This window comes from Microcebus murinus, chromosome 2, assembly GCF_040939455.1.
Source record: "Microcebus murinus isolate Inina chromosome 2, M.murinus_Inina_mat1.0, whole genome shotgun sequence".
NCBI classification, from domain to species: domain Eukaryota; kingdom Metazoa; phylum Chordata; class Mammalia; order Primates; family Cheirogaleidae; genus Microcebus; species Microcebus murinus.
In genome coordinates this window covers 12,071,894-12,090,172 of record NC_134105.1, presented here as the reverse complement: position 1 = coordinate 12,090,172, position 18,279 = coordinate 12,071,894, and the positions used below count along the sequence as shown (strand labels likewise).

Here is an 18,279-nt window from a genome sequence, read left to right as displayed (position 1 = left end):
TTGTTCAGTGCCAGGCTTATGTAAGCACTTTATCCTGTGCTTTTTTTGGTGACATTATTGTACATCTCATTTGGAAGGCAGCTATGCTCACCACTATACTATCAATGCTGCACGTGTGTCTTGTTTAGGCTGACCTGTTTGTCCCCCAGTAAACAACTGAAAATTGTTTTGCAAAATATAACCATTTAAGTAGAAACTTTTAGAAATGGATAGAATTACCTCCCTCTCCATCTGGTAGCCTAGGCCTTGGGACACTGGAGGACTTCTTCCTACTCCTCAGCCCTCAGTCCTGCCCTGATCTTGCAGGTGAGAGCTCAGGCAGCCAGGAGGACCAGCTGTGCACAGCTCTGGTGAACCAGCTGAACAAATTTGCTGATAAGGAAACCCTGATCCAGTTTCTGCGGTGCTTCCTGTTAGAGTCCAATTCTTCCTCAGTGCGCTGGCAGGCTCACTGCCTCACGCTGCACATCTACAGGTAGGGCCAGGGCTTGGTTTGGCAGATCTACATGGGTCTGGGACCAGGGTGCATGGCATAGTTCTCTTTTGGTTTTGTGTTACATACTCATGGTGTCAGTGTTTACACCAGCCTGAATCCTCTTGAGTATGAGAGATTCTTCATTGCTCCAGCTGCTATTTAGCCATTAAACTGATGTCATAGGCAAGAGACGATCTGTCTTCCAGAAGGCTATGGTTAGGAGCTTGTAAAATGACCAGGCTTGACTCTAGGTTAAAAAAGCTCAGTTTCTACTCTAGGGTAATGAGTGATGGGAACAGACTACCTCCTGAAGATACCGAATGACTATACTACATCTCTCTGGATTGATTGTCAGAGGAGCAACAAAACCATTCAAACTTAACCCATAGTTGTAGGGAAATAGATGCATCTACAAAAGCAATATCTAGGTCTTGATGATAAATAAAGGAGCTTCAGGATTCTCTGCTGCTTGGTAATGTGAGCTGTCTTATCTATAGAAACTCCAGCAAATCCCAACAGGAGCTCCTGCTAGATCTGATGTGGTCCATATGGCCAGAACTCCCGGCCTACGGTCGTAAGGCTGCCCAGTTTGTGGACCTACTAGGATATTTCTCCTTGAAAACTCCACAAACGGAGAAGAAGGTAACAATTGATATATGGTCAGAGAAGCTAACTTGCCATATTTAACCTTTTTTCTCATGAGTTAAGAGCATTGTGACCAACCTAGATACTGGTTCATATATGAAATCTCTTTTAAATATGTCTAGTTTTACATTTCTTAGTAAGCACAATTACAATCTGAATTGTACTTGTTTGCTAGTATTTATTATCTAGATATTTATAGATCATAAAAGTAGGTCAAACAGGGAAGAAGATGCAACTTCTTGAGTTCCATTGGAAAAGAAAGTGCTCCTGGTTTTACTGGTAGCCCTGATTATACACCAGAAAATATTTCTGCAATTGATGGCTCATGCCTGTAATCCCAGCCACTTGGGAGGCTGAGGTGGGATAATAACTTGAGGCTAGAAGTTCAAGACCAGCCTGGGCGATATAGCAGGACCCCATCTTGAAAACATGGAAAAAAATTTAGACAGTCATGGTGGCACACACCTGTAATCCTACCTACTTGGAAGGCTGAGGTGGGAGGATTGTTTAAGCCCAGGAGTTCAAGGCTGCAGTGAGCTATGATTGTGCCACTGTACTCTGGCTTGGGCAATAGAGCGAGACCCTGTCTCTAACAAAAAGAAGAAAATGTTTCTGCAATTAAATAACCATTTCATGGCTTCTCCATAATAATAAAAAATGGTTTTCCTCCACAAGGTCTGAAAGGGTACCTATCACTAAGATTGTGAAAAATTCTAAAGGAGATAGAATCTGTTAAATGATTAGGAATTGGGCCCAGCTTTGTATAATTCTGAATGGGGACTGAGAAGTCTGGTACTTCTAGGGCAGTCTTTAGCTAAAAAGCAGAAGACAAAAGTCTTTTCCATAAGACTTTCCCATGGGCTTTAACTATGTTTCTTTACTGAATTCTGTTTCAGTTGAAGGAGTATTCACAGAAGGCTGTGGAGATTCTGCGGACTCAAAACCATATTCTTACCAACCACCCCAACTCTAACATTTATAAGTGAGATTTATTTTGCTTTCTACCTATTGGAAGCTCAATCAATATTCTGTGTAGCTATTTGCACATTGGTAGGCTTTTACATATGAATTGATAAGCTCCTGGGAAAACAGTGAACTTGTCCAGTTGATCTTTGAATCCCTCCTGTGTAGCCCAAGGCCTTGCATATAGAAGGTACTCAAAATGTATAATTGCTGAAATTCAAACTTTGGTAGCAGTCACTATTAAGTCAATATTAAGTCATTAAATATGAAATGTCCAATTTTGAATCAAAAGCATAGTTTATTATATCTCAAACAAGAAGCAGTACAGTTAATCAAAGTATGTACCTAAACTAACAACACAGTTTTGCCATCTTAAGGGTAGCTATTTATGCCAGCAGCAAAGAAGCCTGAAGAGTGAGAGGTGATGGAATTGTGAAAGGTGTTTGATGAATTTGCAAAAGGCTGAGAAGGATCCGCTTCCACTACTGCTTTCAACTCATCATTATCCACCTTGGTCTCAGGTCACCCACGTGGCTCATTTTCAAGATTGAAATAGCCAGAACAGAACTTGTCAAACCGTTGACATACTATGCATTCATTAGCCACATCCTTCACAAATACTTGGTTGATATTTCTAGCTATCTGTGCTGCATTGGTTCCATGGTGGAACTCATACTCGAAAATAACATGTATTTTTGACTTACCCATGGTTTCACAAAAATTGCTTTAAAAAAATGTGAAAGATGGGCTGGGCATGGTGGCTCACGCCTGTAATCCTAGCACTCTGGGAGGCCGAGGTGGACTGATCATTTGAGCTCAGGAGTTCAAGACCAGTCTGAGCAAGAGCAAAACCCCGTCTCTACTAAAAAAATAGAAATTAGCTGGACAACTAAAAACATATATATATAAAATTAGCTGGGCATGGTGGTGCATGCCTATACTCCCAGCTACTTACTTGGGAGGCTGAGGCAGGAGGATTGCTTGAGCCCAGGAGTTTGAGGTTGCTGTGAGCTAGGCTGACGTCACGGCACTCTAGCCCGGGCATCAGAGTGAGACTCTATCTTTAAAAAAAAAATGTGAAAGATAATCACAAGCCAAAACATGTGTTTGCAAGACTGAGGATGTGCCTTCTCAATATTTCTCAATATACATAAAACAAGAAGTGTCAAAGTGAAATGTCAGAGATACCAGCTGTCAAATTTAGTACTTAAGGAAATTGGACATTTCATACTTAATAACCTAAACTAAAAATGTCTCTAGTTTCAAGGGTTTAAGTGTAAATAAAATAAAACAAGTTTACAGAGAATGTCTTCCTTAAAAAAAATTTTTTTAACGAGGACTAAATTGGTTAAATTGAGCTTATTATTTCCCTAGGTTAGTAGTGACTATTCTTTAAAAAAAAAAACTTTATTGAGGTATAATTTATATACTATAAAATTTGCCTATTTTAAATGTGTAGTTCAGTGATTCTTAGTAAATTTAATTGTTTAACCCTTGATTCAAATTTTAATGCATTTTAGGATTTTGATGAAGGATAGTTTTAAGATAGGAAGCATCTAAGGTCAATTGGTTGAGATTTCCTTCCTGTGACTTCTAAACCCTTAGGATTTCTCCTATTTCCTTGTGTTCTCCCATAGTGGGGCTAGTTGGGGGGGATATTGAGCCATTCCTTTGTCATGGCTCCTTTGTGAAGCTCATGCTTCCTAAGATGAAAATTTCCTTATGCTAAGACTGGTTTCTTCCTTAGCACTTTGTCTGGCTTAGTGGAGTTTGATGGCTATTACCTGGAGAGTGATCCCTGCCTGGTGTGCAATAATCCAGAAGTGCCATTTTGTGTAAGTAGCATCTTTAACATGGGCAATTCTGAGATTTACAGTCCATTGGGTTTCTTGTTTCTAAAGATGGGTTGTTGTCACACAGATGTTCCTCTTCTAATGTTTGGTCACCAATAGTAGGAATCCTTATCTGCCACATTTATTACCTTAAATAGAAGATTCCTCTTATGAATGAACAGTGGGCTACATTGATGAATCTCTAAGAAGGCAGGATGAGTCTTGAACTAATACCGTGTTTTGTGTACTCTTGTATTTAGTATATCAAGCTGTCTTCTATTAAAGTGGACACGCGATACACCACCACCCAGCAGGTTGTGAAGCTCATTGGCAGTCATACTATCAGCAAAGTGACAGTGAAAATTGGAGATCTGAAACGGACTAAGATGGTGCGGACTATCAACCTGTATTATAACAACCGAACTGTACAGGCCATCGTGGAGTTGAAAAACAAGTATGGGCTTTTCAGGCTCGGGGGGTGAGGGGCAGCAGGTTTGTAAAGCTCAACACCAGCTGCTGGTTTTGGTTCCATATCCCTAGAGGCTTAGTATGTCCTTTTACCTACTTCGTTTGTGGGCTGAGGGATGAAAGTGAAACCCCAGTGCCTAAGGATATTGACAAAGATTATTTTTAAATTAGTCCAGTAGAACCCTAGGGATCTATGGAGGCTCCACAATAGTCTGCCTAGGGAGGGGAAGCTGAGTTAGGGAACTGCCAGGCTTCTCATTCCCATTTTAACTAGAGCAGTTCTCTTCTTATACAGAACCTTCTATATTGGGAAATAGTTGTCATTACTTGGATGAAGGCAGCTATGCTCTTGCTCATAGAGCAGGAATCGTTACTCAGGAAACTTCTCTAGTACACATTCCTTCCATTTCTGCATGGCGCCTTCCCTCTTTGTCTGCTGATGTTGGATCTTCCATAGTCTGTATCCCCAGTGTCCAAATCAGGGTGTGTCTTATATTGGCCAAAAGAGGCACTAGCATGGGTTGTAGTGTTGACTTTCACAGAGACAAATCTCTTTTTATTGAAGTTTCAGACATTGCTCTTAGAGAATATAGGTAGACACTACTTGAGTATTAAAACTTTGCAGTGCTGTTCTGCACACAGAAGTATTGCTATTATTCCAAGAGACAGAATGAGGCTAGTATTCCATATCAACAAATGGCCAGGAGCTCTGCCTAAAAGATGTTTCCTCTTCTTCCTTTGAAAAGCAGAGGTGACCTGAAACATTGGTGACCTGAAAGTAGAAGCTGCCCATTAGGATGACCCATTCCTCTCTAGAGGAGGTGATTTGATTTTGTATTGTGTTGAGCAGCACAGTTGCTGGTAGACCATGTAGGTTCAGATCCCAGCTATACTACTTAGCTCTGTGATCTTGGAAAGGTTACTTAACCTCAATTTCCCTAACTGTAAAATAACACTCAGGGTGTTATTAAATGAGTTAGTATTTATAAAGTGCTAAGAACAGAGCTTAGCACATAGTAAGTACTCAGTAAACATTAGCTCTAATTGTATTAATAAAATCACCTCTAAATTGTTATATGGCTTTAACCTTATGACTTTACTTAGCACTTTGTCCAGACTTTGGTTATGTCCCTCTTGCCTCTCTAAAGCCAGCCTACCTTTATCCAAGGTTCGGTTATGATGGGACCTTGGTGGCAGTCATCGTTGTATCTCTTGGGATTACAGGCTTCATTGTGGCATGCTTTTGGAGTAATGTTTTCCTTTGATATGCATTTCTGTTGTTTTTTTTTTTTTTTTTGAATCTCAAAAAGTATCATCTGTAACAACTTAAAGCGCTTGTATGTCTATCCTTTTTATAGAGACAAGTAGGGGAAAAATTTTTTTTTTAATTAGCATGCTATTATTTGATAGATTTTTTTTTTCCCTCTTAGCATAACCACTTAATTGCTTTAGAAAAATACATAGGACAGTCATTCTCTTCGCCTCATCAGACTGTCATCACAGAGAGTTAAATGAGAGGATCCTCAGGCCTTTTGTCTCTCTCTCTGATGCTGTCTCTCCTAGGCCAGCTCGCTGGCACAAAGCCAAGAAGGTTCAGCTGACCCCTGGGCAGACAGAGGTGAAGATTGACCTGCCATTGCCCATTGTGGCCTCCAACCTGATGATTGAGTTCGCAGACTTCTATGAAAACTACCAGGCCTCCACAGAGACCCTGCAGTGCCCACGCTGCAGTGCCTCAGTCCCTGCCAACCCAGGGGTCTGTGGCAACTGTGGAGAGAATGTGTATCAGTGTCACAAATGCAGGTAAGCTAATGGTCATTCTCCAGATCAGGGCTATGTATGTTCCTTGTATTTTTCTGTAGCAGTTTCAGTGTAGGCAATTTTAGTGACTGGTGCCCTTACGGTTTTTAGAGAATTATGAGTATGTAGAATGAGCTCAAGGGCAGAGAGGAAGGGGAAAGAGTATGTGAGTGTGTGTGTGCTTGCCCATCTTGTGGCAGGGGTATAGGGCTGGGAGGGAGGTCCTCATGTTTAGTTCTGGGTCTTCTTTTCTTTTTATTTGGTTACTTAAGTCACTGATTTGTTAATGTCCCTTCAGTAGTTCCTGCAGTAGTTTCCAGAATATAGATAGGGCACAATCCATCTCCTCAGAGTCACCCCCACCCCACCCACCCTCTGCTGCCACACTGACTCCAACACTTTGGTTCTTCAGATCCATCAATTATGATGAAAAGGATCCTTTTCTCTGCAATGCCTGTGGCTTCTGTAAATATGCTCGCTTTGACTTCATGCTCTATGCCAAGCCTTGCTGTGCAGTGGATCCCATTGAGAATGAGGAAGACCGGAAGAAGGTGAGGCTGGGTCTTGCCTAGACTTAGGGCAGTGGCCTTGATCTGAACTTTGGACAGAGCTGTATAGTGCAGTGCACTTTTCCTTCTAGCCCAAGCCTTCCTCAACTCAGCAATAGTTTCAGGGCCCAGGTTTTGGGTAGGAGCAAAGAATGTCATAAGATATATTGGAACACATGGTTTCAGGATTTCAGAGAGGTGTTAGATGGTAATAAAACCAGAGTATCTCAACGGGCAAATAACTTTGGATTTGGAAAGGCAGAAAGAAGGTGGATGACTTGCCCTGTGTTATTCCATAGACTGCTACATATTGAGGCCTTGGCTTTCCCTTAGTATTGGCTTGTCCAGGGGCTAGTTCCCAGCCTGCATAACATGGGGGGTCTGGATATTAAAGGGCATTGCAAAGGGGGGGCCTGTTGGGATAATGGAAGGACATTTAGCTTTGAAGTCAGAAGGGCAAAAGTCCTAATTCCAGCTGTGCTTTTTAGTATTTGTGTGACCTGGCATAAATTATTTCTTTCAGCATTGTATATCATTATATATCATATATATATATAACATACCCACCTCCTGGGATTATTGTGAAGAACAGAGAGAATGTGTGAAACACAGTGCCTGACATATAGGAAATGTTTCAGTAAATGGTTAGCAGTTAGGGCTACTCAAGGGAAGTCATCATGCTGAAAAGCCTTCACTCAGGACTCTTTTCCTGTCTAGGCTGTTTCCAACATCAATACTCTTCTGGATAAAGCCGATCGAGTGTATCATCAGCTGATGGGACACCGGCCACAGCTGGAGAACCTGCTCTGCAAAGTTAATGAGGCAGCCCCAGAAAAGCCACAGGTAATCCCAATCCAGGAGGACATTTAGATTTAGAGCAGACCTTGGGTCATGATTGGAAGTCTGCCCCTGGGCGAGATCATCTTCGGGCGGAAGTCTGACAACTTACCTCTTGGGGTTGCAGGATGACTCTGGAACGGCAGGGGGCATCAGCTCCACCTCGGCCAGTGTGAATCGCTACATCCTGCAGTTGGCTCAGGAGTACTGTGGAGACTGCAAGAACTCTTTCGATGAACTCTCCAAAATCATCCAGGTAGAGACTTGGGAGCAGCTTTTGAGTGTGTTTTGTCTAAGTTATCAACATCATTTTCAAAGCAGTGCTCTTTCATCAGCCCGCAGTGCAGTTGCTGGTGTAGCGCTTGCCTGGTCCGCTGGAAAGGCTGGCAGGTGGCTGCACCAACAGCATCTCTCGCACTGTGGGTTTGGGCACTGGTCAGAGAGCTGGGTTCATGCTAGAAAACTAAGAATAATGGAGATGGGAAGATAGCATAGATCTGTTTTTCTTGACCATTACCAACCTATCTTTTAGTAGAGGGGTTACTGGTTTTAAAAAATTGGGTGCCAAGGCCAGCTGTAGTGGCTTATGCCTATAATCCTAGCATTCTGGGAGGCTGAGGCTGGAGGATCACTTGAGCCCAAGAGTTAGAGGTCGCAGTGAGCTATGGTGACGCCACTGTACTCTAGCCTGTGTGACAGAGCAAGACTCTGTCTCAGAAGAAAAGCAGTTGGTTGCCAAGATTTTGTTCCCTCTTTTTCTGATATGCCCTGTTCATAGGATGCACGGGTAAGGGAACACCCAGTGCAGTCAACCAGGTTGGGCCACATGTCAGTTGGAATGTCACACAGGCCCGATCTCCATGGATAGGAGGCTCACCACAGACAGGGGCACCTCATACAAGGGGATCCACCAGTTTACCCTGCCAGCTCCCTGAAATTATGCCATTTCTGCTACACGTGTATAAGTTTCTGACCCTTGCTATGTGGGAGTTAAGAGCATGAGCCTGCCATCTGAGACTGAGTTTCAACTCTGCCACTTCCCTTGATCAAGCCAACCCCTCCGAGCTTCAGTTTCCTTCACTGTGAGGGATAAAGTTACTGAGAAGATTAAATTATATAATGCATGCATAGTTTTTTTTAAAGCAAAGCTGCTAATTTTCCAATTAACATCCTCATGTTAATAGCTAATTTCTTTTATTTGTGTCTTTTTTTTTCTTAGAAAGTTTTTGCTTCACGCAAAGAGTTGTTGGAATATGATCTGCAGCAAAGGGAAGCGGCCACCAAATCATCCCGGACCTCTGTGCAGCCCACATTCACTGCCAGCCAGTACCGCGCCCTCTCCGTCCTAGGCTGTGGCCACACCTCATCCACCAAGTGCTATGGCTGCGCCTCAGCTGTCACAGAACACTGTATCACTCTACTTCGGGCCCTGGCCACCAACCCAGCCCTGAGGCACATCCTTGTCTCCCAGGGACTTATCCGGGAGCTCTTCGATTACAATCTTCGCCGAGGGGCCGCGGCCATGCGGGAGGAGGTCCGCCAGCTCATGTGTCTCCTAACTCGGTCAGAGCCTGCACTGTGATTATGGGCCTAGTAATTCCTACTAACACTGGGGTTGGTGGCTGTAGTGATGCTGGGAGCACTAGAGGGTGCACGAAATTGTGCTTCTGACTGCCCAGAGGTTAGGTAGCTTATAACAGGAGAAATAGCAAGATATCTAGGGTTTGGTAAGCAAACTTAGGAAAAGTGTTAGAACCCAGGTTTCTTTGTAAATGGTATATTTGGCCTGTACTTTATTGGTGCCAGTGTGGTGTCCCAAAGAAACTATCTCTGAGTCCTAGTGAGGGAGGAGTAAGGGAGGGCCTGGGCACTTGGACTTAAGAGACACTCATGTGGGCTGTGCGTGGTGGCTCATGTCTGTAATCCTAGCACTCTGGGAGGCTGAGGCGGGAGGATCACTGAACTCAGGAGTTTGAGACCAGTCTGAGCAAGAGAGAGAGACCCCATCTCTACTAAAAATAGAAAAATCTACTTGAGAGGATGAGGCAGGAGAATCGCTTGAGCCCAGGAGTTGGAGGTTGCGGTGAGCTATCATGACCCCACTGCACTGTACCCAGGGTGATAGAGCGAGACTCTGTTCCAAAAGAAAAAGAGAAAGACTCAAATGAAAGAAGCCAGTGCATGGAGCAGTGGGGCCTAGGGAGGGAGAGCTTGGACTCTGGATTAGAAAGACCCAGGTTTAGTCTCTGAGACCTTGTACTGCATGCCTTGGACAAATTACTTAATTTCTCTGAGGTTTTATTTTCCTCATCTGAAAAATCATACTGATAATAGTAAATACCTTAGAGGTTTGTGGTGAGGATGGATGAAATAATTCAGTAAATAATGACTCATTTTTTCTGAGTACTTAGTATGTACCAGATCCTGCACCCAGAGCTTTATGTGTATTTTTACTGAGTATGTGGCATAAATTCCAGAGCATGTGAGGTGCTTGAGAAATGTTACTTGCTATATTATTCATTCACTGATTTAACAAATATTTATTGAATATCTGCTGAATGCCAGGCACTGTTCTAGACTCTGAGGATACAGTGGTAAATGAAATAAAGTTCCTACCCTTATGGGGCTTACTATTCTAGCTGGACATAACTGCAGTAAACACATAATTACACACTACCATATCAGGAAGTAAGATCGTGATGAAAAATAAAGCAGGAGTGGCAACCGTGATTGCAGGAGGACTTGCTATTTTGGATAAGGTGGTCAAGGAGGACTTTTCTGAGGGGGTGACACTTGAGCAAAGACCTGTTTGAAAGAAGGAAACAAGCCATGCCGATATCTCAGGCAGTGGGCTGCATGCCCCAGAAGCAGCAGGGGGAGAGCTGAGAGGCAGGCACTGTGCCAGGAGTGTTGGGAGCAAGGAGGGGGGCCTGTGCAGCTGGAGATGAGCATGCAGTGGGGGAGCAAAGAAAGGGGAGGAAGGTTAGGGCAGAAGTTGCTAGCGGCCAGGTCCCATAGGGCCTAGACCATTGTAAGGACTTTGGGTCCTATTCAAAGTGTGTTGGGAAGCAAAAGAGTGACATGATACAGCTTGGTTTTTGTTAATAATAATATTAGGGACATAGACTGAAATGTGGGGGACTTATGGGAAATGATGTAAAAGCAGGAGAAGATGAGGAAAGAGTTGTGACCAAGACCGAGAGTGACCTCCCAGGTTTGGGAGACTGTGGGAGGCACCATAGAGCACCTGGTGGCTCTGCAGGCTGGGATGTGGACCCCATAAGTTGGTGTTGCTCTTCCCTCAGTTAGTGTCTATTTGCAGTCAAGGTGGCCTGACATGCCCTTTTTTATTAGAGACCAGGATTTGGTGAGGCTAAAGCTATAGTCTTGCCCTGGGAAAGGGAATAGAATATGTGGGGCCAGGTAGCCCTAGGCATTGGTTTCATTTTCTCTGGACTTCTGTAGGCAGAAGGAAGGTCATACCAATTGCGAATAACAGGACTCGGTTTCTGTGCCTCCCTAGAGACAATCCAGAAGCCACCCAGCAAATGAACGACCTGATTATCGGCAAAGTCTCCACGGCCCTGAAGGGCCACTGGGCCAATCCCGATCTGGTGAGCTGGCCTAGCCATCCTCTCTGACTCTACTCACGTTCCTTGCATGTCCCTTGGTGCCCCCCAGGCCTGCTTTCCCCCTGGCCTCATGCGGTGGTGACTGGGGAGGGCAGGTGCAGCGCACTACAGAGCTTATGTCCCAGGGTGGCTTTCCCAGGAGGAACCTGGGGCAGAGGGGGCTCCATCTCTCCCTTGTCTCTCTGATAGAGCCACCTGTGACCAGGCATTTTAGTTATGAGTCCTTGAATCAGAGCTTGTGCCTAACCCCAGTCCTTGGACTGACCCTTCAGACACTTCTCTACTCATGGCTCTTCCTGTTGGCCCTCTAGGCAAGTAGCCTTCAGTATGAAATGCTGTTGCTGACAGATTCTATCTCAAAGGAGGACAGCTGCTGGGAGCTCCGGTTACGCTGTGGTGAGTAAGGGGCGTTTCAGAGAAAGGAAAGGGGTCCCGAGGTGCAGTCCTGGTACTGGAGGAGTAGAGGTGGAGGGAAACCCACGCTTGGGCAGCCTCTCCCAGAGCAGGTGGGTGTGTTTATGTTTATGACTCTGCCTTTCCTGACCGTCCCTAGCGCTCAGCCTTTTCCTCATGGCTGTGAACATTAAGACTCCTGTGGTTGTTGAGAACATTACCCTCATGTGCCTGCGGATCCTGCAGAAGCTGATTAAACCACCTGCTCCAACCAGCAAGAAGAACAAGGTACTGGGCTGAGCAGGGAAGTCTAAGATGGAAGGGCAGGGCCCTCCTCATTCGCTGGCCAGCACTGTGTCCTGCCTCCTCAAGGCCTCTGCCCTGCCCTGAACTCACCCGACCTGGGTGGGTACCAGTGCTGCCTTTGCCTTAGTTCAGCAGAGATGGGTTGAGATTTTTGAGAAGGAAGTTTAGAGTGATATAAACATGAAGATACAAAGCATAGAGCAAAGTGGTTAACTGTGAAGGCTGCCTCTTTCTCCAGTCACATCAGATGACTTGCACCTTCCAGAGAGTGTCGTGTTCTTTCTTTCCACTGTGCCTTCGCACATGCAGTGTGGTGCAGTGGTGGAAATCCTAGGCTCTGAAGCAGACTGAGTTCAAATCCCAGTTCTTCCATTTACTAGCATTGTGACCATGGGCAAGTGACCTATGTTCCTCAGTTTTCCTATCTATATATACAGTGTAAGTGCAGTCTCCACCTTGTAGCATTGCAAAAAATAAATGACTTAATGCAGATCAAGTGCTCAGGACAGTATCTGCATAAGTTAGTCCTCAATAAATATTAGCTGTGGTTGTCAGGTGTATTCTTTGCCTAGAATGTTCTCTTTCACTTTGTCAGCTACTTCTTAGAATATCCACTCCTCTACTAGACTAGCTGTGAGCTCCTTGAATCCAGGGACTGCCTTACTAATGTGCGTGTATATATATGTGTGTGTGTATGTGTGTATATATATATATTTTTTTCCTATAGACCTCTGTGGTCACATTTTTTAAGTCCAGTATATAGCATGATATCTAACATATAGTAACTGCTTAGCAAATTATTAAGTGAACAAATAAAGTAAGTTTTTATTCTAAAATAACTGTAGCTGAACTATAGATTGGCTTGCTCATACTAGCTTGTAGAATATGCAGGCCATAATTCTTTCTCTCGGCCGAGCCTGAGGCTATCTGCCTTCAGCCTGACCTGGGTTGGGCCAGGGGCCATTCTGATTCCTGCTGCATTTGATGGGCTGTCCCTTAGTGGGGAGCAGAGTCCTCATGGCAGGAGGATTGCGCTCTGAGTGCTGAGTACTAGGGGTTGTGATTAGAGAGGAAGCTGAGTGTTGAACAGGTGACTGTGCCCTTGTGCTGGTCTGCCAGACAGTTCTCAGAAAAGGCGCTCTCTTTCCTTCCCTTTGATGAAGGATTATTTCACCTCAGAGCCGATTCCTAGCAAATACAATTGGGCCTTGATTGAAAAGAGGGGACTCACCCCCATGTAACTGTCATTTTTCCACAGTGTGAGGCAAAAGGAGATTTTCACAGAATTGCTTGCCCTATAAGCACTGTGGCTCAGTGTTGATGTTCACATTTTAAACCTGATGCTCAGGTTTAACCTAGAGAGAGCAGCAGTTCTTGAAATTTGGCTCCCAGACCCCTGGGTGTTCCCGAGACTTTAAGGGAATCTGTAAGGACAAAGCTGTTTTCATAATTATCCTGAGATACTGTTGGCACTTTTCACTCTGTCAACATTTGTGCTGATGGTGCAAAACCTTTAGTGCCGGTGGGGCTGCTGGTGCTTAGCATGACGAGACGGTTCTGCACTGCCCTGCGGTTTCACTGAAGGACACCCTTGATGAAGCAGCACACATTAATTTGATTAAATCTCCACTTTTGGGTATGATCTTTTTAATGCTCAGTGTGGCAAAATGAGACGTACACAAGAAGCGCCTCTGCTGTTCCCCAGGTACAAAGGTTGTCCCGAGGAAGAGGGCTCGCGTGCTTATGTGCGATGTAAGCCGAGCCTGCCGCTTTTCTCACAGAACCCGTTTGTGCTTGAAAGAATGGCTGACAGGCAAACTGTGGTTATTCAGACTTGGGTATTTGGCAGACATTTTCCTCAAAAATGAATGAAGTGACCCTGGCACTTCAAGAATAATTGACATACTGTGGGAACCAGTGTTTTCTGCGTAACCAATACATGTTAGAGCATCATGCCGGTAAAAGATGAGGTTTAGCGCAACAGTCTGTGGAAAGTTTATTGATGTAATGTCAGAGTCCACATTATAGCTACTCTTTAAGAACCTATAATTTATTGAATTTTGGCATAGTATCAAAGAAAAAAAACCCCACAATTAATTTAAAAAGCTATTAAAATATTCTTCCCGTCTCCAACTGTATATCGGTATGAGGCCCGATGTTTTTCCTCTACTTCAGCCATAGCAGTGTGTCACAGCAGTTAGAACATGGGAGCAGGTATGAGAATCCAGATGTCCTCTCCAGGCAGTCACGAAACGGTTGTCCAAAATATAAAATAAGGCTACTCATTTCTATAGATTATTTTTGTTTTGGAAAATATAAAATATGTTATTTAGGTTGACAAGTAATATATTTTTTCCTTATTTTTAAATGAATTAATAAATTTCTTAATAATTTCTCAGTTTTAATTTTTAACCTAGGTATTGATAGATATAACCACACAAACAAAAGTTCTCTGGAGTCCTCAATAACTTTTTGATGGATATAACAGGGTTCTTAGGCCAAAAATTATGAAAACTGCTGGCTTGGGGTGCTGTCTAGGGCTCTTTGCTGTGCAGGCCTGTTCTACTTCAGGCTCTTTACATCTGAAGACTGGTCAGTGACCCCTTGAAGATTTATGATTTGGAAAACTACAGATCAGCCATAGGAATTAGTGTAAGTGGCTACAGGGTTGTCTGTAGGAAGCCAGCTACAGCTTCTCCTGGATAATAAAAATCACTCACCTTAAGTTCAGTGTGGAGATGTTACCACTAAGTCAGATCAGAATGGTTTAATAGGAACACATATTTGTGCATAAGAGATATGCAATATCCCTGATCTTGCCCTTGCACATCACCCCTGGGGGTGCCAGCGCCCTTCTGGTGAAAATGTGGCTCAGGTGTGCTCTTGGGCTGTCTTTCTGCTTGCCTCCCCCAGGATGTCCCTGTTGAGGCCCTCACCACAGTGAAGCCATACTGCAATGAGATCCACGCCCAGGCTCAGCTGTGGCTGAAGAGAGATCCCAAGGCATCCTATGAAGCCTGGAAGAAGTGTCTTCCTATCAGAGGTGTGTCTGACTCTTCAAGATGTGGGGAACCAGTCACTCCTTCCTCTGTCCTGACAGCCCCCCTTTCTGTAATTCTTTTTTGCTTACTTATCCCTGCAATCCTTGGCCTTGCAGGGCTGGATGGCAATGGGAAATCTCCCAGCAAATCAGAGCTCCGCCATCTCTATTTGACTGAGAAGTACGTGTGGAGGTGGAAACAGTTCCTGAGTCGTCGAGGGAAGAGGACATCCCCCTTGGATCTCAAACTGGGACATAACAATTGGCTGCGGCAAGTGAGTGGCCATCTCCTGGGCCTCTGGCCTCACGTCTGCTCTGCCTTCTTTTCTTTCTCTTTGCTACTCTTGCTTCCTTTCAAATAGGAAATGGGTAGAAGTTCTTGGTTCCAGCCGTGGGCATGGTGGACTGGCCAAAACAGAAGTTCCTTCACCTGACTTGTCAAGCTCATTGTTCTTTCTGCTCTCCTCCTTGCCCGCATCAGTTCCCTTTTCTCCTCCCATCTTTTGTATGTTCTGCTGTCCTTCCCTCCCTCCCTCTTTCTAGCTAATGTTTTAAAGGACTTAAGTAATTTTATGTTAGAGAATCTATTTATCTATTGATATATAAAATATGAAATACATGGTTTACATTAAATGAAAGTATTCAGTATGTAAGTGTTTACCCAAAAGAACTATCAGTCTTTGCTAGTTATCAAGGAAAATCCTTGCTTGTTCTTTTTCCTAAATTACTTGATGGAGAAATCTCCATGAAGAAGAAAGCCTCCTTTAGCAGCCTCTTTCCCAGTCTACAATAGTTGCATCTTACGTTAGCTGGCGATTTTTGCCTTTAACCTTTTCCTAGAGAGGTTCCCAGAGGACTTCTCCTGGATGGGTGGCAGCTGACTGCCCTGCTGGGAGGCCTGGTGAGACAGTGTGTGATCTGAGCCCAGGGCCCCTCCTCTCCCCTGTCCTGCAGGTACTCTTTACTCCAGCAACGCAGGCTGCACGGCAGGCAGCCTGTACCATCGTGGAAGCTCTTGCCACCATTCCCAGCCGCAAGCAGCAGGTCCTTGACCTCCTCACCAGGTACCATTTGGGGGTGGGCTGGGGAGGGTGGTTAGACTTCATCTAGAACCTTTCTTTCCTGGGGGAATCCATATCAGGGTGATGAGAAGCACACATGTGTGGTCCATAACCATCTCCTTCTACGTAGAAGACCATAGAAACAACAGTGTTAAAAAGCTGAGTTTTGGTGGTAGTAACAGTAGTGGCAGTTAATATTTATTGAGATCTTAGGGGCACATAAATACTGAGCATGCATTTTTTTAATCCTCATAGCAATAAGCACCAAAGTATGAATGCTTAGAGTTTTTGGCATTCATTTCCTATGGTGTGCTCTGAATTCTTCCCAGGTAGGGGAAATTCTCAAGTGGAAAGTTTGGAGTTTTCTTAGGTGCCCTCCCTCAACCCTCTAGAAGAAAGATGGAGAGACAAACAGCAGAAGGGAGGAAAGATGGAAGGAGAGAGGGAAGCTCTTAGAGCTGTCATAACTGTTAGTATTCTGGAACAGTGAGGGCCCCTCTTCGAAAGTCCCTCTCAAACAGTGCCCTGTCCCTCTTGATGGCAGTTACCTGGATGAACTGAGCATAGCTGGGGAGTGTGCAGCCGAGTACTTGGCTCTCTACCAGAAGCTCATCACTTCCGCGCACTGGAAAGTCTACCTGGCGGCTCGGGGAGTCCTGCCCTACGTAGGCAACCTCATCACCAAGGTATCTTACCCCCCTGCCCAGGAGAGCCCGCTTCCCCCAATTCTCCTTTCATTGTACTCCTATATAAACTTTGCATGTTTTTTTTTTTTTTCTGAGAAGCAGTATTTATTGAAAACATTATTTTTATGACTTTATTATATCATATGGCTATAACCATCTATTTGGGGTATTTAGGCTGTTTCCAAATTTTAAGTAATCCCCAAACAGCACTGTAACTGTCCATAGCTTCCTGGACAGGAGTTCTGCAGGGGTTAGACTAAGATGTGACTAATAAATGTCTGGTTGGTGCTATAAGCTCCTGGGACAGAGGTAGAGGTAACTGGTATCAGTGGCAGTGCTATCACACTGAGTCTTGTCATCTTATTTAGGAAATAGCCCGTTTGCTGGCCCTGGAGGAGGCTACCCTGAGCACTGATCTGCAGCAGGGCTATGCCCTTAAAAGTCTCACAGGTAGGGAGAGCCGCCTGGCCCTTCCTTTAGGGCATCCTGGGTATGTTTTAAGGACTCACCCTTCATTCCTCGGGTGCTGTGGTTGACTCTCTTCCCTCTCCTTGACTGTGGCACAGCTGTAAGTTTTGCATTTTTCTCCTTATTGATGGGTTTGTGTTTCAAGCTCCTGTTCAGCTATTGACCATTCAGCTCATTGAGCATCTCCCCTGTGCCCTGCACATAGATTTTCCCTGCTTTTTGAGTTGCTCATAATCATTTGAAGGCACAGACCTTCCTTGCTTATATTCTCATGCAGAGCTCTTGCAGCAACTTTTTCCTGTCCCCACAGGCCTTCTTTCCTCCTTTGTTGAGGTGGAATCCATCAAAAGACACTTTAAGAGTCGCTTGGTCGGTACTGTGCTGAATGGATATCTGTGCTTGCGAAAGCTGGTGGTGCAGAGGACCAAGCTGATCGATGAGACGCAGGACATGCTGCTGGAGATGCTGGAGGACATGACCACAGGTAGCACTGCCCAGCGGCCTGGAGCCCAACACTCGCCTGGTCTTTCTGGGACTGGCCAGGCGCATCGGTCTGATCTCCCCCAGTTCTTCAGAGCCACGGGAGGGTGGCACACGTCTCCCCACATTCAAGGAGAGCCACCTACCTCTCTAGTGTTGCTCTTGGAGTTTAAATTCTAGAGCTGGGCTTGGTCAATTTGGACCTTTCACGTTGAGCTCAGAGAGCAGAAAGAGGTCAGATGTTCTCAGACTGGTATTTTTGATCAATCTGGAAAATTTTCACCCATTATCTCTTGAATTGCCTCTGCTCCATTCTCTTTTTTTCCTTGTGAAACTCTATTCTCACTCTGTCCTCCATGTCTCTCCATCTCTCTTTCATAGTGTTCATCTCATTGTATATTTATGCTGCATTATGGATAATTTCATAATTCATTAATTTTTTTTTCACTATTTATAGTGTTTACCCATTGAGTTCTTATAGTTCTAGATTTTATAGTCTCTTGTTTTTTTATTCACATTTCCCACCCCTTTTATCATCTTTAAGAATGTTAAACACAGCTCTCTGGGAGGCCGAGGCGGGCGGATTGCTCGAGGTCGGGAGTTCAAAACCAGCCTGAGCAAGAGCGAGACCCCGTCTCTACTATA

General features: G+C 44.5%; 1 protein-coding gene across 5 annotated transcripts in view; it reads left to right on the top strand.

Moving 5' to 3' along the window:
• Positions 1-18,279, top strand: part of UBR4 (ubiquitin protein ligase E3 component n-recognin 4) — a 141,330-nt gene that overhangs the window by 94,665 nt on the left and 28,386 nt on the right. For all 5 annotated transcript variants that reach the window (XM_020285476.2, XM_075994537.1, XM_075994543.1 and 2 more), the window contains 19 exons: positions 307-475; positions 973-1,117; positions 2,017-2,102; positions 3,831-3,918; positions 4,176-4,369; positions 5,947-6,186; positions 6,596-6,734; positions 7,449-7,574; positions 7,696-7,824; positions 8,788-9,131; positions 11,092-11,182; positions 11,512-11,596; positions 11,754-11,881; positions 14,813-14,942; positions 15,057-15,214; positions 15,894-16,003; positions 16,545-16,686; positions 17,055-17,136; positions 17,465-17,638. In XM_020285476.2, coding sequence (XP_020141065.2) covers positions 307-475; positions 973-1,117; positions 2,017-2,102; positions 3,831-3,918; positions 4,176-4,369; positions 5,947-6,186; positions 6,596-6,734; positions 7,449-7,574; positions 7,696-7,824; positions 8,788-9,131; positions 11,092-11,182; positions 11,512-11,596; positions 11,754-11,881; positions 14,813-14,942; positions 15,057-15,214; positions 15,894-16,003; positions 16,545-16,686; positions 17,055-17,136; positions 17,465-17,638 — 2,760 coding nt within the window. The remainder of the gene's footprint in view (positions 1-306; positions 476-972; positions 1,118-2,016; positions 2,103-3,830; positions 3,919-4,175; positions 4,370-5,946; positions 6,187-6,595; positions 6,735-7,448; positions 7,575-7,695; positions 7,825-8,787; positions 9,132-11,091; positions 11,183-11,511; positions 11,597-11,753; positions 11,882-14,812; positions 14,943-15,056; positions 15,215-15,893; positions 16,004-16,544; positions 16,687-17,054; positions 17,137-17,464; positions 17,639-18,279) is intronic.